The 17,069-nt window shown below is 52.9% G+C and overlaps 1 protein-coding gene across 1 annotated transcript; it reads right to left on the reverse strand.

The window, feature by feature from the left end:
* Window positions 1-283: 283 nt before the first annotated feature.
* On the reverse strand, window positions 284-12,805 carry Mapk6 (mitogen-activated protein kinase 6; the record flags this gene model as incomplete). Its single annotated transcript, XM_005376633.2, is given in 5 exon segments — window positions 284-2,557; window positions 4,138-4,339; window positions 5,781-5,945; window positions 10,117-10,261; window positions 11,638-12,805. Coding segments are annotated over 5 exon segments (2,130 nt in total). The 3' UTR covers window positions 284-1,494.
* Between the last annotated feature and the right edge of the window lie 4,264 nt (window positions 12,806-17,069).

The raw sequence follows: 17,069 nt of genomic DNA on the forward strand, positions 1-17,069 counted from the left end.
GCCGGGCAGGGCCGGGCAAGGCTGCAGCAGGCGGAGGAAGAAGGCTGCACAGAGCCTGGGCGGTGCAGAGCAGAGCCAGCAGAGGCTCTGCTTCCGCCTCCACACAGCTTGTGTGATGGTTCTGAAATATACAAATTCCCTTCGTGGGTGAAGCCCACAGAGAGCTTGTGCATGGAGTCCTTCAGACCAGCCACTCACCCCACCACCCCAGGAGCTGCGGCATGACCACCACTCCTTCGAGCAGGCCCTGCCACTGCGCGGAGAGCGAGACAGGAGCCGTGTGTGCCGGGCAAGTTTTATTTAGCCAAGGATACAGACAGTATTCAGGAAAATAAAACAGATGAAACAAAGGTTAAGAGACTGAGATGCCACATGCTACACTGAACCTAATTTTATTCATGCTTGCCTTGGGACAAGGAGTAGGTCATTCAGTAAAAACATACAGTAAAAACAGAAAGTGTCTTACCATGTACAACTGTTAAACTACAATAATGATGTACCTTAATTACTTCCATGCACACGAGTCTAACATTACACCTTTTTAAAAAATAAACACAATTAAGACTTCTAGGAGCATTTTGTAATAAAGTAATTCCTAATTTTTTCTTTGTAGATAGATCAAGCACCTCCAAAATACAAATTCCTATACACAGTGAGTACTTATGTCAAACGAACACTTCAGTACGTGGAGACAGCCTTGGGCGAAGCTGACGGACGACTTCAGCTACAGAGGCGACAAACCATAGTGCCAAATGCATAAAGTGTAGTTGCAAATAAACCTTTAAAAACTAAGTTAACTTTTATCATTAAATACAGAAAATATACTGCTTTGCTAAAATAAATAAGATGTGATGTATCAACACTTCACTCCAAAGAATGAACACCAGGACGCGCACAGACACGAACGGTTTCGAGAACAAATGGCTCCCGCGTGGGCGCTGGCTGAGCACAAGCCACACCGTGAAGCACTATGGGTCGTGAGGGTTTCGCCACATACGTCTGTTACCTTGAGGTAGATAACACATGTGTACCAAATTCGGCATTCATTTTCAGTTGCTGCTGGTATCATGTGTTTTAAGAAATGTGTACAGTATGAAAAACTTGAAAATACTAATGGATGAAAAATGTTTTAGGAAAAAAATAGATATTTCCATGCAGTTCTGTACAGTCTCACTGTGTAAATTTCAAGGCAAGAGTTTTGTTCCTGTAAAACAGATCACTGTTCTAGGAGAGAATGTGTTTACTGGTCTTAGTGCATTTCTTTTCTCTTCCTGCATTGCATTATTTGCTCGATTCTTTGTGTGCAAACGACATGCCAGGTAAAATGAAAACGATCTCACATGTAGAAAAAAAGTCTGGATTTTTAAAAACCGAGAACTGATAAAATCCTTACTAAAGGACACCATCTGATTCAAGTAAAAAAATGACTTAAACACTAGGAATAAAAAAGACAAGACGCATTTCATGAGGAACACAGAAAGGTCTGCTGAGTGTTTAGTTCAGATGTCTCAGGATGCGGCTGTAGGTCCGTGGGGGCACGTGCGGGGACGCCTTCCCGGCCGGCACTGCCTTCCGGGGGGACCCCGCGGGGCTGTGCAGCTGCGCGAGGCCCCTGCACTCAAGCTGCTTGCTCAGCACAAAGCCCTCCCCGCCGCCCCGCTCCCCCCGGCTCCCAGCCTCAGCCGGCTCCGCGTCTAGCAGGTCGGCATCCTCCCTCCTGCTGAAGAACCTGTCCAGGTAACTGGTGTACGAGTGCTCCTTCTCCACCTGCTCGTCCTTCCTCACCTCGCAGCAGAACTGGTCGATGAGGAACCGCTCCTCCCCGCCTCCCCCAAACGGGCCGTCCCGGGACGACTGGTACAGCGCCTCCAGCTGGGCCAGGTTGGCCATGCCCTTCTCCTGCTTCTCCCGGCTCACTGACTTGGGGAGTAGCCCCTTCAACTCTAGCTGGGACACAGAACTATTCAGGTCGTTCAGTTTGTCCACGACATCGGCGGGCTCATGCTGTGAACTGAGCTGAATAGTTCCTGCGATAAAGGAATCGAAATCAAAGCCCTGGCCCTTGCCCCGCTCCTTCTCCGCCAGCTGCTGGGACGCCTCCTCCAGTGCTATCTGGGCCTTCACTAACCCATTCCTCTCGCACTTGGACTTGCCCTTCTTGTCGGGCTTCTCCTTGCTTTGCTCCTTCCAGTTGGAAAGATCTATGATAAGTTTGGGCTCATAGTAATGGTTCACCTCGCTCTCCCTCCAGACCAAGCTATCTAAGTACGACGACGACCGCGCTTTGTAGTTACAAGTGTGGCCACACTCCAGCTCACAGTACTTGTTCTCATGGTGGTCCGGGTACTGCCAGCAAGGCTCGGCAGAGTAGCTGGCATCAAAAGCAGGGTCTTCCAGGTACTTCTCTCGGTCTCCATCCAAGTACTTCCGAGGGTCCACTTGCCCTTCTTCCTCATCAGTGACGTCAGACAGGGCTCTGGGGTCCAGCTGAACTTCATCAATGTCAAAGTTGTTGTGTATGGGCCAATCGTGCTCTGAAAACTGACAATCATGGTACCTGGAAAGAGAGGACAGCGGCGTCATTCCTGGGGCGCAACTTCATTCCCAGTGCACTGGGGCCCTTCTGTGAGAGACTGTGCCACTCCATGGGGACTGGAGGAGGAGGCCCCAGCACCCCACCGCGACTCAGCCCCTCGTGGATGGGAGCCGTCGCCACACGGCATGTGGGGAGCAGAGCTGGGTCACTAGGGCGAGAAACCCATCTCACAAGGAGCCGAGCCCTTCCCTCCCAATACAAGCGACACTGTTTCTCTCACGGCGCACTTCTCCGTCTACCTTTCATCTGTACCCACACACTACGGACGGCGGCTAACAGGCAGTGAGGGGGGCTCCCGACTCCACTGCCGCAGGACAACAGCCTCTCCAGATGCAGCCCTGAAGGTGCCTGACCTGCCACGCCCACCGGGGACAGACTGCGGGCAGGGGGGCTGGGAAACTCAGCTGCACGGGGGAGAGGCAGCCGGCAGGTGTGCATGAGCACAACTACCACCCCTTAGGAGAGGAAACAACTACTTCTGAGACTGACAAACTTTTCTTTTTAAACATAAAAATAGCTGGGCTGGATGTGCACGCCTATAATCCCAGCCCTTGGGAGGCTGAGGCAGGAGGATCATTGTGAGTTCAGACCAGCCTGGGCTACAAAATGAGTTCAAGACCAGCCTGAACTGCACAGTGAGACCCTGCCTCAAAAGGACAAAAAACAAGTAAATGTAAAAATATACGCAATCTGAGAAACTCATTAGTGACCGCCAATCCTTGCTAGCTGAAGATTCTGAATTAACCCTAGTTCTTTCCTACAGGTGACTCTCTATCTGCCGCAGAATTTTATGCCTCAACTTCTCCCAGGAAGCCAGAACCATAAAAGAGCTGAGGGAAGAGAGCCCCTCATTTTATGCTGTCTGCTCCACGTCATGCTTCTCAGACCAGACAAGTTCCTCTACGGACCCTGCAGTAAGTACCCTGAAATTACTTCAATACCACCGAGGAAACAGATCGACTGTCACCACCAGAGATAACAGGGGTTTCTGTTCCGACCTAACCAGCGTGGCACACGCCAGAGCCGCAGCAGAGCCGTCCTAGTCCCAGCTGCACCCCAGCAGAGCGAGACTACGTGCTGTGGGACCACACCCACCAGCGTGACACTCTTCAAGCCCGCAGCTTAAAATGTTCAGATTTCTAGGCTGAGGCAGGAGGATCACAAGTCTGTGACCAGCCTGGACAACTTAGTGAGATCCTGCCTAAAAATATATATTTTTTTAATTTAAAAATTAGAATAAAGCCTAGGGATAAAGTCCACCCTCTCTGGGTTCAATCCCCAGTACACATCCATACCCCCCCAGCTCAGATTTCCAAACCCTCCTCATTTAAGGACCTTATAATTTTATTAATGTGCCTTCGTGACTATTTCAAAAGCAGCATGTAACTTTTCCTGCGATCTGTTTCCTACTCAGTGACTGTTTCGTATTTACGCTGCATAAAGGCTAAAGGAACCCACTGTCCCACGGAGACGGACACGTGCCCCGCGCGGGTCCCTGGGAACTCCACAATCATTCTGTTTCTGCCCCAGGTTCCCTTTACCGTTCCCAGTTGTAAATGTGGCTGTGAGTTTCGTCCATGAGCAGAATGTCATCCACTTCGTCCTCGATGTGGAAGGGGTGGCTGGAGATGGGCTCGTCGGTGGGGAAGGCGTACATGCTCATGTACGGGTGGGACAGGGCCTCCTCCGCCGTCAGCCGGTCCATGGGGCTGAAGGTCAGGATCTGCTCCAGGAAGTCCAAGGCTGCGAGAGAAAGAGGTGTCGGTCTTGGGGGAAGAGCTGGTCATCTGCAGAAAGCTGTCAGTGTGACTCTCACTAACGCAAGGACGGGCCGGCGCGGAGCTCGCCGCCGCTCGCTACACCGCGGCCAGCACGCCACAGGGCGAGCAGGCCAGTTCCCCAACAGGGAGCTCATCTTTGTCAAAAGAATGAAGCTAACTCACCTACCCAATGGATTAAAAAGATATTCTTCCACCAACACAAATACCTGCAATGTTCTCCAATCTCATCTCGGGCCAGGTATAAAGACCAAGGCCAGGTAATAAAGGCATGTGTTAAGTTAACCACATGAAACTGGTTTTTCTCAGTCAAGAACGGTCAAATAAAGGCAAAGTTCCAGGTGTATTTGAGGAAAAATTAAAAACTGCCCATTTTCAAAATCCTGGCTACTTTATACACTTGGACAAATATCAACCTGAACCATGTATAACAGAGTGAGGAGCCTTGCGTGCTGCTGCACACCTGTGATCCTCTCACTCAGGAGACTGAGGCAGCACTACTGTGAGCGCAAGGACAGCCTGGCCGACTACTGCTACTACTACTACTACTGGGAGTGGGTGATATGCATAACGGGTGTATAACCTGCAGTAAGGTTAGGGTGTTTAGGGTGTTACCCCAAACTCCTTGTTTTGTTTTTCCCCGCAGCACTAGAATGGAACCCAGGGTCTTCACACTGAGCTGCATTTTTAGCTCTTCTCTATCTTTTTGAAACAAGGGCCTTGCTAGGTCACTAAACTGCCCCCACACGGTGCATGAGACACCAGGCCAAAGGCAGCTTGCAAATGCAGAGCACACACGCTGGGCACAGGCTCTACCACCACCAGGTCCCAGCCCCTCCTGTGTACTTGCTAAACCTGCCTCCCACTAGCAAAAGACATGTGCTCTCTAGCAGTTCCTCTTTATTACAGGCAACCACCAGGCAAGTTAAAGGCCTGCATCTTGCTTGGATCACCCCGAGATGTGATGAGCAGCTTCCACGGCCCTCCTGTTCCTACACTTACACACCCAGCACTGTGCCCCTCACACAGCCCCGTGCGCTGACTCAGCCACTCCACCCGCTCCTCTCTCTCCCGCACACCTCGGCTATTCCCGCTCACACCCACTTACTACCACACGCGCCCCACACCTGAGCTTAGCAAGACCCATGACCTGGAGCCGGGAGGGGAGCAGCAGGGGCCCTGCCTGGGACCTGAAGTGACTCGAGGGGCAGTGAGGCAGCCCCACCTATCGGCCAGGTGGAGGGAGAGGACAGGGCGAGGCCACCTGAGAGCCTGTGCGGACTGCAGGGGAGGAAGCGTGTCCTAATTAGAGACTCTGCACAAAGCACAGACGTGCACACACATGCACCCCCCCACATGCACGTGCAAAGGCATCCATGCACGCCTGTGCCCGAAAGCGGCACTACCTTCTCGGCCGATTCCCGGCAGCAGCTGTGTCAAGGGCCGGTGCGGCTCGGTCATGTCACTCCGGATGTAGACGGGGATGACGCTCAGCAGCTCCTGCCGGTCCTCCTCGTGCACCACAGGGATGGACTCCAGGATCAGCTGCATCTGCTCTAGCTCATGTGCACCTGGGGAAGTGGACGGCATGCGCGGTGATCACAGCTCCTGTGTCTGGCAGCAGTCAGCAGACACACTGGGGCTGTGGCTTCACTGTGACCGCAGTCAGCAGGGCTCTCCGAGAGAGCAGATGGACTTCGTTCTGCCCTGTTACAGTTCCTGCTATGCTCCGTAGGGAACGGTTCCTGAAGCCTTGCCTGGTACAAGGTCACCAAAAGCAGCAGGAGAGAAGCATGGAGCGAGGCTGATCCCGGACTCTGCTCTCGGACGCCAGGGCAGGAGCTCATCCCCGGCACGCGGAAGGCTGGGCCGCTGCACAAGGGCTTTTACGGTTATGCGTCAGGCTCAGCCAGCATTTCTAACTCAGGACCACCGTATGAAGTGGAAACCTTCAGCCACATGTGTGGTTTAAGATTCTTATTTGCCTGTCTGCTAATTTTTAGAAATGGATTCAACACCCTCACGCTGAGTCCAGCTGCGAAACGAAACAGAGGAGGCCGTGCCTCCACACCTTGGCACCCGGCAGACGGGCTGGGGCAGATGAGCGGTACACAGGGTGGGGGCCGCCAGCAGAGGCAGCATCGGGAGGGACGGCGGGGCCGAGGCCGCACAGAGAAGTCAGCACGCCCAGGGAGGAGGAGGGAAAGAGGAAGAGTGGCTTCGTGTGCGTCAGAAACAAGCAGGGCAACGTGGCTGAGGTGGAGGGGCTGGGCAGGGGGCCTGCACCCCGAGCCAGGGTGGGAAGCAGCCCAGCGGCAGTGAGCGGGAGCTGGCTGGAGCCAGCAGGAGACGCGGGACTGGCAGGGACGGCAGAAAAAGAGATGGATGAGAAGGAGAACGGGACAGAGGGTTCCCAGGAAGACACGCAAGGAAGCGCTCCCCAGAGGGCAGAAAGAGCAACTGCAAAGGCTCTGAGGGGCCTAGGACTCAGCACCACAGTCACTGACACCGGGCCCGGCGCAGCTCGGGCAGAACACAGCCGCGGCTGCGGGCACTCGAGAGAGTGAAGGAGGTGGGCAGGGATGGCGCCATCTGTGGGCAGCGGCATGGGCTCAGAGGAGAGGATCACTACCCTGATGTCTGAACAGTGCTAAAAAATGATCCATGAAGACAAAACAAAGGCCCGAGAGAAAAGCACGCTACATTAAAGGCTGGAGCAGGAGAGAAGACGCTGACTGCACCCCCAGAGGCTGCGGGCAGAGGCTGATGATGGAGGGGCTGATGATGGAGGGGCTGGGCAGGTGGAGGGGCTGGGCAGGGGGCCTGCACCCCAGAGGCTGATGATCCGCACATGCACCGCGAAACAAGGCCGGAAGCGCCAGGCCTCAGTGAGGGTAGAGGCTGCGTCCGGCTGCTGCGAGCCCCAGCGGGCACTGACAGTGAGGAGCTTCCTCTCGTCACGAGCAACCCCTCTCACACTGCCCAGGGCTCTTTACCGTTGGACTTGAAAGACACCGGGACTGTCCAATGGGTGTCCCCAACTGAGAACACAGCGCTCGTGTGGAATCCCAGCAGTCCTTACCAACCCCAGCTGTCTGCCCTGGAGCCTGACCTGACGCTTCACAGCAGAGATTTGTTTCTTTCATACTCTGGACTCCCTACTGTCACAGCTTTCCAACAGGCCCCCCGAACTGACACTCTTTCTTCCAAGGGAGGACGCCAACCCCTGTGACCGAGAGATGGCTCAGCAACCCGCTGCTAGTGAGCACAGGACCGAGCGACAGTGCCATGTCCAAGATGAGATCACAAGAAGACAGTCTGCGTTTACGGTCAGTGATCTTTAACCGAGACACCCACCTAATTCTGCGGAGAAACAACCGAGAGCGCATGATGTGGGACAACTGGATACCCAACAAAAGGTGAGGCTCGACCCCGACCTCACCACACACGAAACTTCACTCACAGTGGATCAGACACTTAAATGTAGAGAGATAACACTGAAACTTTTAGGAGTAAACATCCGTGACCAAGGGTTAGAAAATGGTTTTTCAATGTGGTACTAAAAGCAAAACAGACAAGAAAGAAAGCGGCCTACCGAGATACCCAGGCTCTCGGCGGCGGGGGCCTGAGTGGGCCACCGCGCAGTCCATCCCGCCCAGGGAGCTCAGCTCCCTGCACCAGGACCAATGCCTGAGAAAGCGGGGGTGCAAGCACCCACAAAGCCACACCTGAGCCGCCACCCACAGGCAATAAGGTAACAGCCGTTTGCTGCTTATGCCACTAAATCTGGGGTAATTTCCCCCAGCAACGAAGAGTACAGTAGTTACTTTAGATGTGCTCAAAGGTACATAGGTTTTTCAAGTGTAATCTCCCATCATAGTATGGTTCCTAACAAAAATCCAATCTACTTGATCGTTTAGATTCTCAACTGGCATTTTCTCTAAATGTTATAGAGGGCCCTCTCTGGACTCGTCACAATCCAGAAAGTTTGTATCTGTAATCCCTGCGGCAAGGTATTGGAATTCTAGTAATTTAATTCCAATCTACCACTTCCAGTGCAACCCATGGCACAAATAAAGACCCAAACACATCAAATGGTGGGGCTCCTAGGTCCAGCCAGAATAATGGCTAATGGAACAAAGGCCTCGACCCAGGGCCGAACTCGGGTTTTATCAACTCGTGAAGAGGCGAGTGGCTCGAGATGAGGGAGTGCGCGAGCGGCGGGAAGTAGGTGAGTGCCTGAGCTGGGCTAGGGAGGAGGCCTGAGAGCACCTCGGCAGTGCGCAGAGAGGAATCTGCAGAAAGGGTAATCTGCGTATCACAGATTGGGGCAGCTCTAGTGTTTTGCGGTCAGTGCTTCAGTTTTGATCTGTAATCGTCATGCCCTGAGGTGTCACAGCCTCTTTCTTAAAGCTCAATCTCAGCTGACAGCGTGGGTCTCTCAGCCTAGCTCATACATGTTATTGGGGGCTGTAGCGGGGGCATCACTGACCTGTCCATTGCTTTAAGGACTGCACATCAGCACTTGGGCTGGACCAATTTGCATTGCTTAAAGCCAGTTGAGGGGATAAAGATATATCCTAGCAGGCTCTGTACCTGTCAGCACACAGAAGTAAGGCCAAATGCTCTTCTTTTAAGGAGAGCTGCCCAGGTGGTCCTCCGTGAAATCCACATCCCAGGGAAATGATAAAGAAGCAGTCAGTGCCATCTGAGCTGGCTTGGCAGCAAGCAGCAGCATCAAAGGTCCGCTTAGGGCATGGTGTATGCAGCCTCCCCGACAGATGCTGCCACTGTCCTAGTCTTTGTCTTTTCTTTTTTGCCACAGGGTCTCACTATGCATCCAAGTTGACCTCAAACGTGCAGTGATCCTCCTGCCTCAGCCTCCTGAGTGCAGGGATACAGGTGTGCGCCATCACACCTGGCTCTGCTACTTCTTTCCGCTAACCCCGGGGAGTGGCAAGAGGACCAGCCCAAGAGACAGAGCGAGAGCAGGATGTGCAAAGAGAAAAAGCAAACCCAAGTCTGTGCCTGACCACACCACCTTCAGACTCCTGCTTCTCCCAATGCGGGCCCCTCTGCCTACTTCCTGAGAAACTTCCCAGGAATTCCGGCGCCACAAACAGCCATAACTACCCTGACTATGACTTAACACCCTGCTTTCATCCAACCTGCACCAGGCTGCAGCCTTCACCTCTGAGGACAATGCTTCCCTTCTCCTACAACAGTGGAAACTCTGGCGTCCTCCACCGCCTTCCAGCTACCACTGACCTGGCCTCAGTCTGCAGCTTTGGGATGAAAGGACCCAGAGAAATTTGCTGCATTTCTAACAACTGAAAAGTCCCAGCACTGGGGAGGCTGAGGCAGGAGGACTGCTGTGAATTCGAGGTGAGCCTAGGATACACAGTGAGACCCTGCCTCAAAAAAAAAAAAAAAAGAAAGAAAGAAAGAAAGAAAAGAAAAAACAACCCTGCAGCTTGAAATGACCACTGCAGCACAGGTGTCGCTCAACACATCGATGCCCAACGCGGACAGCAGTCAGTGGAAGCGCAACGAGGCTGCGAAGGAGAGGGCTCTGCACTCTGACCACACTTCAGAAGCAGCCGTTTGGTAAATACATGCCCCTCTTTTTACGTTAACACCCCAGACTACAATAAATTACTGTAAATCTTATATAAACCTTCTCTCCTAAAAGAACACCAAGTTATTTCTCTCCGGGACAGTTCTTTCCTACACGACACGCACCTGCAAAGAGGGTTTTACCAGTCAGCATTTCGGCAAAGATGCAGCCCGCAGCCCACATGTCAATGGCTTTAGTGTAGTTATTAGGGGACAGCAAGAGACGTGGAGATCTGTACCATTTAGTGACCAGTCCTTCCGAAAGATGACCCTAAAAGCAAACAAAAAATGGGCTGTCATTGTTTTGTTTAGTTTAGTTCAAGAACCAAGGCCAGAAAACAGTAATTATGGAATCATGAAACAATACAGTTGATTTCTCAGCCCATTTTCAAGGTCCCTACACATTCCCCCAGGACAGACGACCCACGCAACCACCAGGAAACAAGCACAGCAACCCAGTCCTTCCCAAAGGCCGCATGTCAGGCGGGGATGGTGCAGAGGGGTGTGCGCTCCACTCCTGATGAGATGAAGAGGCGGGCGTGCTTCTGGTCACAGCGCGGCACCCCGCGCCAGCCTGCCCCTTCCAGGGCCCCGGCCTTTCTGCTCCGGCTCTTACTGCTCTGCACCCAGAGCATCTGACAAGCACACTTGTGCCGCCTCACTCCACCCCTGCGATGCTGCGCACGGGCTGGCGTGCAGCACAGGCCCGCGGGAGGTCGCGGGGCTAGGAATGGAGTCGTCAGCGCAACAGCCCGACTCTCGCTGCTGCCCTCTCCACAGCGCCCCATGAAGAGGCCTCGAGCACTCAGCTCAGCTCAGCACTCAATTCTACGTTTCCCTGAAAAACCCAAGGATATCCCTACTGTGAGAAAATACCGTGATGACGTATTTCTGATGTGCGCTGCGGAAGGCTAAGCAAGCAGTTCCCAGCTCCATCAAAGACTTCAGCTTAAAACTCAAAGACCAGGGTTTGGCTTCGAAAACACTTCCACTCTTACTCAAAAGCAAGCAGCTGTCTGAGGAGAAGTGCTAAGAATCTTTCAGGCTATCAGTACTTAACTGCCAATGAGCTATTTGAATCTCAATCTCAAATTCAAGTCGGTTTATTTACACAAGGCCTAGCCGTAGTACAGAATAACCTTGTCAAAAGCACACAGGGGGGCTAAGTGCAAGGTTCTGAGTTTGATTCCCAGTTCCAAAAATAAAAAAAGACACAGGGAAGCCAGGTGTGGTGGTGCACGCCTGTAACCCCAGCACTCTCGAGGCTGAGGCAGGAGGATCGTTGCGGGTTCAAGACCAGCCTGGGCTATAAACTGAGCTCAAGACCAGCCTGAACTGCACAGTGAGACCCTGTCTCAAAAAGGCCAAAAAAAAAAAAAAAAGGGAAGGACACAGGGAGGCCTGCGAGCTAAAACAGCACTCCCTTCCTTCAGCAGGCCCACACTTCTGCCCCGATGGATGAAAACATTCCACTCGGCAACCACGAGACTGGGCGGCAGTAAGTAACTGTGCCCTTTCACACCCAGACCTCTGCTCTCGCACACCACGCTGCACCTCTGGGTCTGGAGGGAAGCCAGCCCCACCCCCTCACCCTAAGCCCGCGCAGACCCCGGAAGAGGACCCACGCGGCTTATGGCCTGCACCCACCTTGTGGGAGTAGTGCGGGTCCATGATGCGGGCGAGCCCGAAGTCCCCGATCTTCAGCACCAGGTCTTCCGTGTTGATGAGGAGGTTGGCCGGCTTGAGGTCCCTGTGCAGAACGTTGGCCGAGTGGATGTACTTGAGGCCGCGCAGCAGCTGGTACATGAGCAGCCGCGCGTGCTCCTCCAGCAGGGGCCCCTGCTCCAGCACGTTGGCCAGGTCCGTCTCCATGTACTCCTGCACGATGTACACGCTGCTCAGCTCCGTGAGCGAGCCCACCTCGTCGGCCAGCCGGCTGCCGCTGGGGCCCAGGATCTCAAACACCTTCACTATGTTGTCGTGGTCGAGCCGGCGGATGATTTTGATTTCCCGGAGAGCGTGTTTGACGCTCTGGGGATCGGTGAGGACAATCTTCTTGATGGCCACTCTTTTGTCACAGTCATTGTCGACAGCAGAAAACACCAAGCCGTTGCCTCCGCAGCCCAATGGTTTTAAGTCCATGTACCGAGAGCCCAGGTCAAAACCATGAATGTTCATGAGACTTTCGAACTTCTCTGCCATAGTGAAACCCTGACTACTGCCTTCTCCTTTCCAGCTAGTGCGCCTGTGTAAACAAGGGAGAGACTGGCATCCAGGGAAAGCCTCTCACAAGGGAGGGGAGGAAGGGTCACGCTTTCCAACACGATGACTTCCTGACATTCATCGCCTGTGCCTACCAGGCCGAGAGCTCCCGCGGGGTGACGCTCACAAAGCCCTACTCATGTCGAGGATTGAAAGAGATCGCAGTAACCCTAGTTCAAGAAAGGGGCAGCAACTCTGCAGACATTTAAAAAAAACACTCAGGAAACCCAAACGTAATGAAATGACATACTATGCACTCAGATCTACCATGCTGAACGACTGAACATTTAACAGAAGTGTGAATAAATATGCACACGACCGGCGTCGAGGCATCTCCTCACAGTGCAGGTACATTCAGTGTTGGACTGGCCCTGAGCAGCATCGTTCGCGGAGCCGGACACGCTGTCCGGCGGCTTCGTCCTTCCCGGTCGCTGTCTGTTTCGACAGGAAGCCCTGGCTGTTGGTGGCAGCAGGTGGCCTTTGTCAGTGATCAGGCGGCTCCAGCTCACCACAATCACAATCGAAGCTACCGTCCATCTTACTCTGCTACACCCTGGGGAGAGAAGGGAAGGTCAGCACTGCAGGGGCGGGCTTGCACGAGATCCCCCTGGCGGACGCCCACAGGCGCCAAGTGCACATGTGGCTGAGGACGGGCGACCCTCAGCCAGCACAGCATGCTCCACCCCAGGCACCGGGCCGGGCACTTCGCAATTGCCAGGTATGGGCCGCTCCCTAACTTCACAGAACTCCCCAGAGTTCTGAGGGCTAGAGCACCAGGGACACTTCTCTAAAAGAACCTAGGAAAGTCTACTTCTCAACTATGTCTATTGCTCTCCAATGCAACAAAGCCCAGTGCGACAAATAAGGTCACTCTGCAGAGCGTGAGCCTGACTGACGAGCGAATGCAACAGACAGCCCATGGAAAGGCGTTTCATGTCACCCGACTGTCAGAGGCATCGATGAAGACTAGAGAAATACTGAAAAATGGGACCTTTCATACACCATTAGTCAGAGGCCGGGGATATAGCTCAGTGGTACAAGCACCTGCCTGGTAAGTGCTCCGGCCCCGGTCCCGGCCCCAGCTCTGGCCCCAGCTCCTCTCTCTCATAACTGCAAGAACATAAAACAACCTAAACTTTCAAAGTGAAGTAAATTATACGGTAGAATACTATATGATAGTAAAAATAAATAGAAATGGCTAAACTCTCCAAAAATATATTAAGCTAAAATTTTGTTTTGTTTTGTTTTTCTTCCAGTACCAGGAATCGAACTCACAACCTTGTGCTTGCCAGGCAGGTGCTTTTGACACTGAGCTAAATCCCCAGCCCCTACATTAAGCTAAAATTAAATGTAAACAGAAATATGGATGCTAAAACTACTTAAATCAGGTTCTAAAACATGCAAAATAATGTTACTTCATGGCTGCATACAAAAGTAGCAAAAATATTTTTAAAAATGAGACAAACAGCAAATTCATAATAACAATTACCTTGAGGAGTAAGGGAAGTTACCAGAATGGGGTGGGTAGGACTCCACAGTAAGACTGTTTTTTGGTCTTTTTGAGCAGGGACTCTCTATGCAGTTCAGGCTGGCCTTCAGCTCACTTTGTAGCCCAGGCTGGTCTTAAACTTGCAACAATCCTCCTGCCTCAACCTCCTAAGTGCTGGGATTACAGGCATGCCCCATCACACCCAGCTTCTGCACTAAGTTTAACACACCTTAAAAGAGTTATGTAGAGCCAGGTTTGGGGTGTATGTCTGTAATCCCAGAACTCTGGGAGGCTGAGGCAAGAAGATCACGAGCTCAAGGCCACCCTGAGGAACCTAGCAAGTTCCAGGCTGTCCTGGACTACGTACTAAGACCCTATCTCAAAAAAATAAATAAAGAAAGAAAAGAAAGAAAAAAGAAAAGAAGAGAAAAGAAAAGAAAAGAAAAGAAAAACAGTATCATTTAAAAAACTGAAACATTCAAATAAATAAATATGAGTCCTTAAAGGGTTTTAATGAAAAGAAAAGAAAAGAAAAACAGTATCATTTAAAAAACTGAAACATTCAAATAAATAAATATGAGTCCTTAAAGGGTTTTAATGTATACAATTTTTTCTTTGGTATACATCTTGATTTTTCCTGTTCTCTCCCAAATATCCTGGGAAAACCAATGTTTTTCAAAGGCCCCAGGATGTCCAAACGTTTACATTTCTAGTCTTTCTGAAATAAAATGTGTCCACATCTACTTTTGTGCCTTAACGTACAGAATTCTTAAAAGCTGTCAGTTTACAGCTTCTGGCACACGTACATGTTGAAGTTTAGTTCTCTACACTTAAAACTCTAGCTTCTCTTGCTGGGTGTGGTGGCGCACACCTGTAATGCCAGCCCTTAGGAGGCTGAGGCAGGAGGATCACTGAGGCAGGAGGATCCACCAGTTCAAGACCAGCCTGGGCTACAAAGTGAGCTCAAGGCCAGGCTAAACTGCATAGGGAGACCCTGTCTCAAAAAGGGCACCTCGCATTTGCCAGCAAACCACCTGCAACCCAGACAGCACCGCGGGAGAGACCCCGTTCTAAGCGTCTGATCTGAGAGCGCCAGTCTCCGGGTTCACCGGTTTTGTTCCCTGGTCCTCACTGTGCAGCTGGCCGGACCAGGGCGATGCAACAAGACTGGACAGACCCAGGCCCAGCGGACTGCCAGCCAGGGCAGTCCAGGAGGCACAGGGAGAGCAACGGAGCAGCTGTGCTGCCGGGTGTCTTGGGAATGCTGGGAGTCCAGGGGAGGGTCCGTCCTAGAGGGCCCCGCCCTTGCTAGTTCCAGCTCCTCCCGAAGACAGTGTCGGGATGGAGTAGGCGCCAGCCAGCCAGCAGGCTCTGGAGTCTCGCAGACAGCCCAGGGGTGCCTCCTGCTGTACCAGCTCCAATCACGGCCCCCACTCCGGCTGCCCAGCCTTCATTCCCAGAGGCCCATATCCTGATGGGGACAGAGCGTGCAGCAGCACTGCCCTCGAGGGCTGCTGGAAAAGGACAGTCCTGACCACAGGGGGATGGAGGCTCCTCAGCAGTAACCAGAGCCTGCCCCAAAGCCCACAGCACGGACATTACCATCAGGTCCTGCGCATGCCACCATCCCACACCGCAGCCATGCACCCGAGAAACACAGGCGTACCTCCCTGTGCCTGACCCCACCCAAGCCGTCTCCTCAGAGCATCCTGGACCAGGGAGGTCACTGGGCTACACCCACACCCCAGGGCGTGGGAAGCCACAGCCCCAACACACACAGGGTGGTAGGACCAAGACGTGTATCACAGCTTTTTGTTTTGGTCTGGGTTTCTGAGGCAGGGCCTCACTATGTAGTTCAGGCCGGCCTTGAACTCAAACTCACAGAGATCCTCCTGCCTCACCCTCCTTTGTGCTGGGATTATCAGTGTGTGCTTTGCTTAGCTGTACCAGATTTGTCTAAAAGAGATTTAATCCTTCCACGCACCATTCTCAGTAAAATGTGACTGCTTGCCACGCGCAAGGTGCTGTGCTGACTCCTGCTCCCTGCATCTCGCCCATCTTTCCCCTCCTCTGGCCCCACTCCTGCACCTGTCCTTCACCGTCCGAACCTCTAACCTCACTCTAACCCTCTCCTCCCAGCCACATGTTCCTGCTGCTCTCAGTTACAGGACTGCGGCCGGGGCTCCGGCTCCACAGCCAGCACTGCACACGCTTGCTGAAGTGCGTAAGTCACCCATGCATCCTCCCCCTGCCCAGCCAGGTCCCGCTCTCCCCGCCGCCCAGTACTGCTGGGTCCCCGACAGGAAACTGTGCACTCTCGAAGGCTGGGGAGGGTACATGGAAGTTCAAGCCCACCCTGAGCACCTCAGTGATTTGACTTATCAAAACTGTTTCAGAACAAATAAAATAAAGGGCTGAGGATGTAGCTGAGGGCAAAGGCCCTGCATTCAATGCCCAGCAGAGGGAAAAAACCCGTTCCTAGACACAGCTCTTCCCAGCTTTCCAGGCACCCTGTGGCGCATACCCAACCCTGCCGGCAGAGCAGTTTGCCCACCCACTCACAGGGGAAACACGCACGCCAGCCTGTCGCTTCCTCTTACACACGCGTGTCACTCACAGGGCATCTCCACCATCTGATAGCCGGATTTGAACCACGGACAGCCAGCCCACGGAACACGCGCAGTCAGCCCTCACAGACTCCGAAGCAGAGCGGGTCTGCTGCTGCCCCAGCCAGGCCTGGGAGAGAGGGAAAAAGGGAGGCAGGGGAGTACACCAGGCTGCCCCCAGAGCCTTTCTGGACACGTCTGTGGCTGATGGGAGCCAGGGGGCAGCGGGTTACTGCGCTGCTCCGGCTGCCTTCAAATCGCGCTCCTGCCTCAGCCTCAGGAGCGTGGGGTCACAGGTGTGCACCACCACACCCCGTGGGGATTCCCTGACTTTTAAACAATGATTCAGAGTGACACAACTTCTGCAGCATATCCTGAACTCTTTGTTTCTCATCTTTGTCAGCCTTCAACAACGCTTGCAAGAGGCCAGGAATATAACCCAGCGGCACAAGTGCCTGCCTGGCAAGCACAACATCCTGCGTTCGATTTCTGGTACCAAAAAACAAAATGCTTGCAAGCTTAAAAAAAATGTATAGGGCAAGAGCACTGATAACTTATAACTTTCTGCATTCTAATCAGAATTGAGCCACTCACGTTCCTGAGGAGGAACTGAGACCCAGAAATGCTGGGCTCTCTGACTGTCCAACCAGTTTCTCCAGTCTGGAGAAGACCCCAGATCTCTTAACTTACACATGGAGTTAGTAAAATCAAGCCAAGACAGA

This window comes from Chinchilla lanigera, unplaced genomic scaffold, assembly GCF_000276665.1.
Source record: "Chinchilla lanigera isolate Chin_1 unplaced genomic scaffold, ChiLan1.0 scaffold00008, whole genome shotgun sequence".
NCBI lineage: Eukaryota > Metazoa > Chordata > Mammalia > Rodentia > Chinchillidae > Chinchilla > Chinchilla lanigera.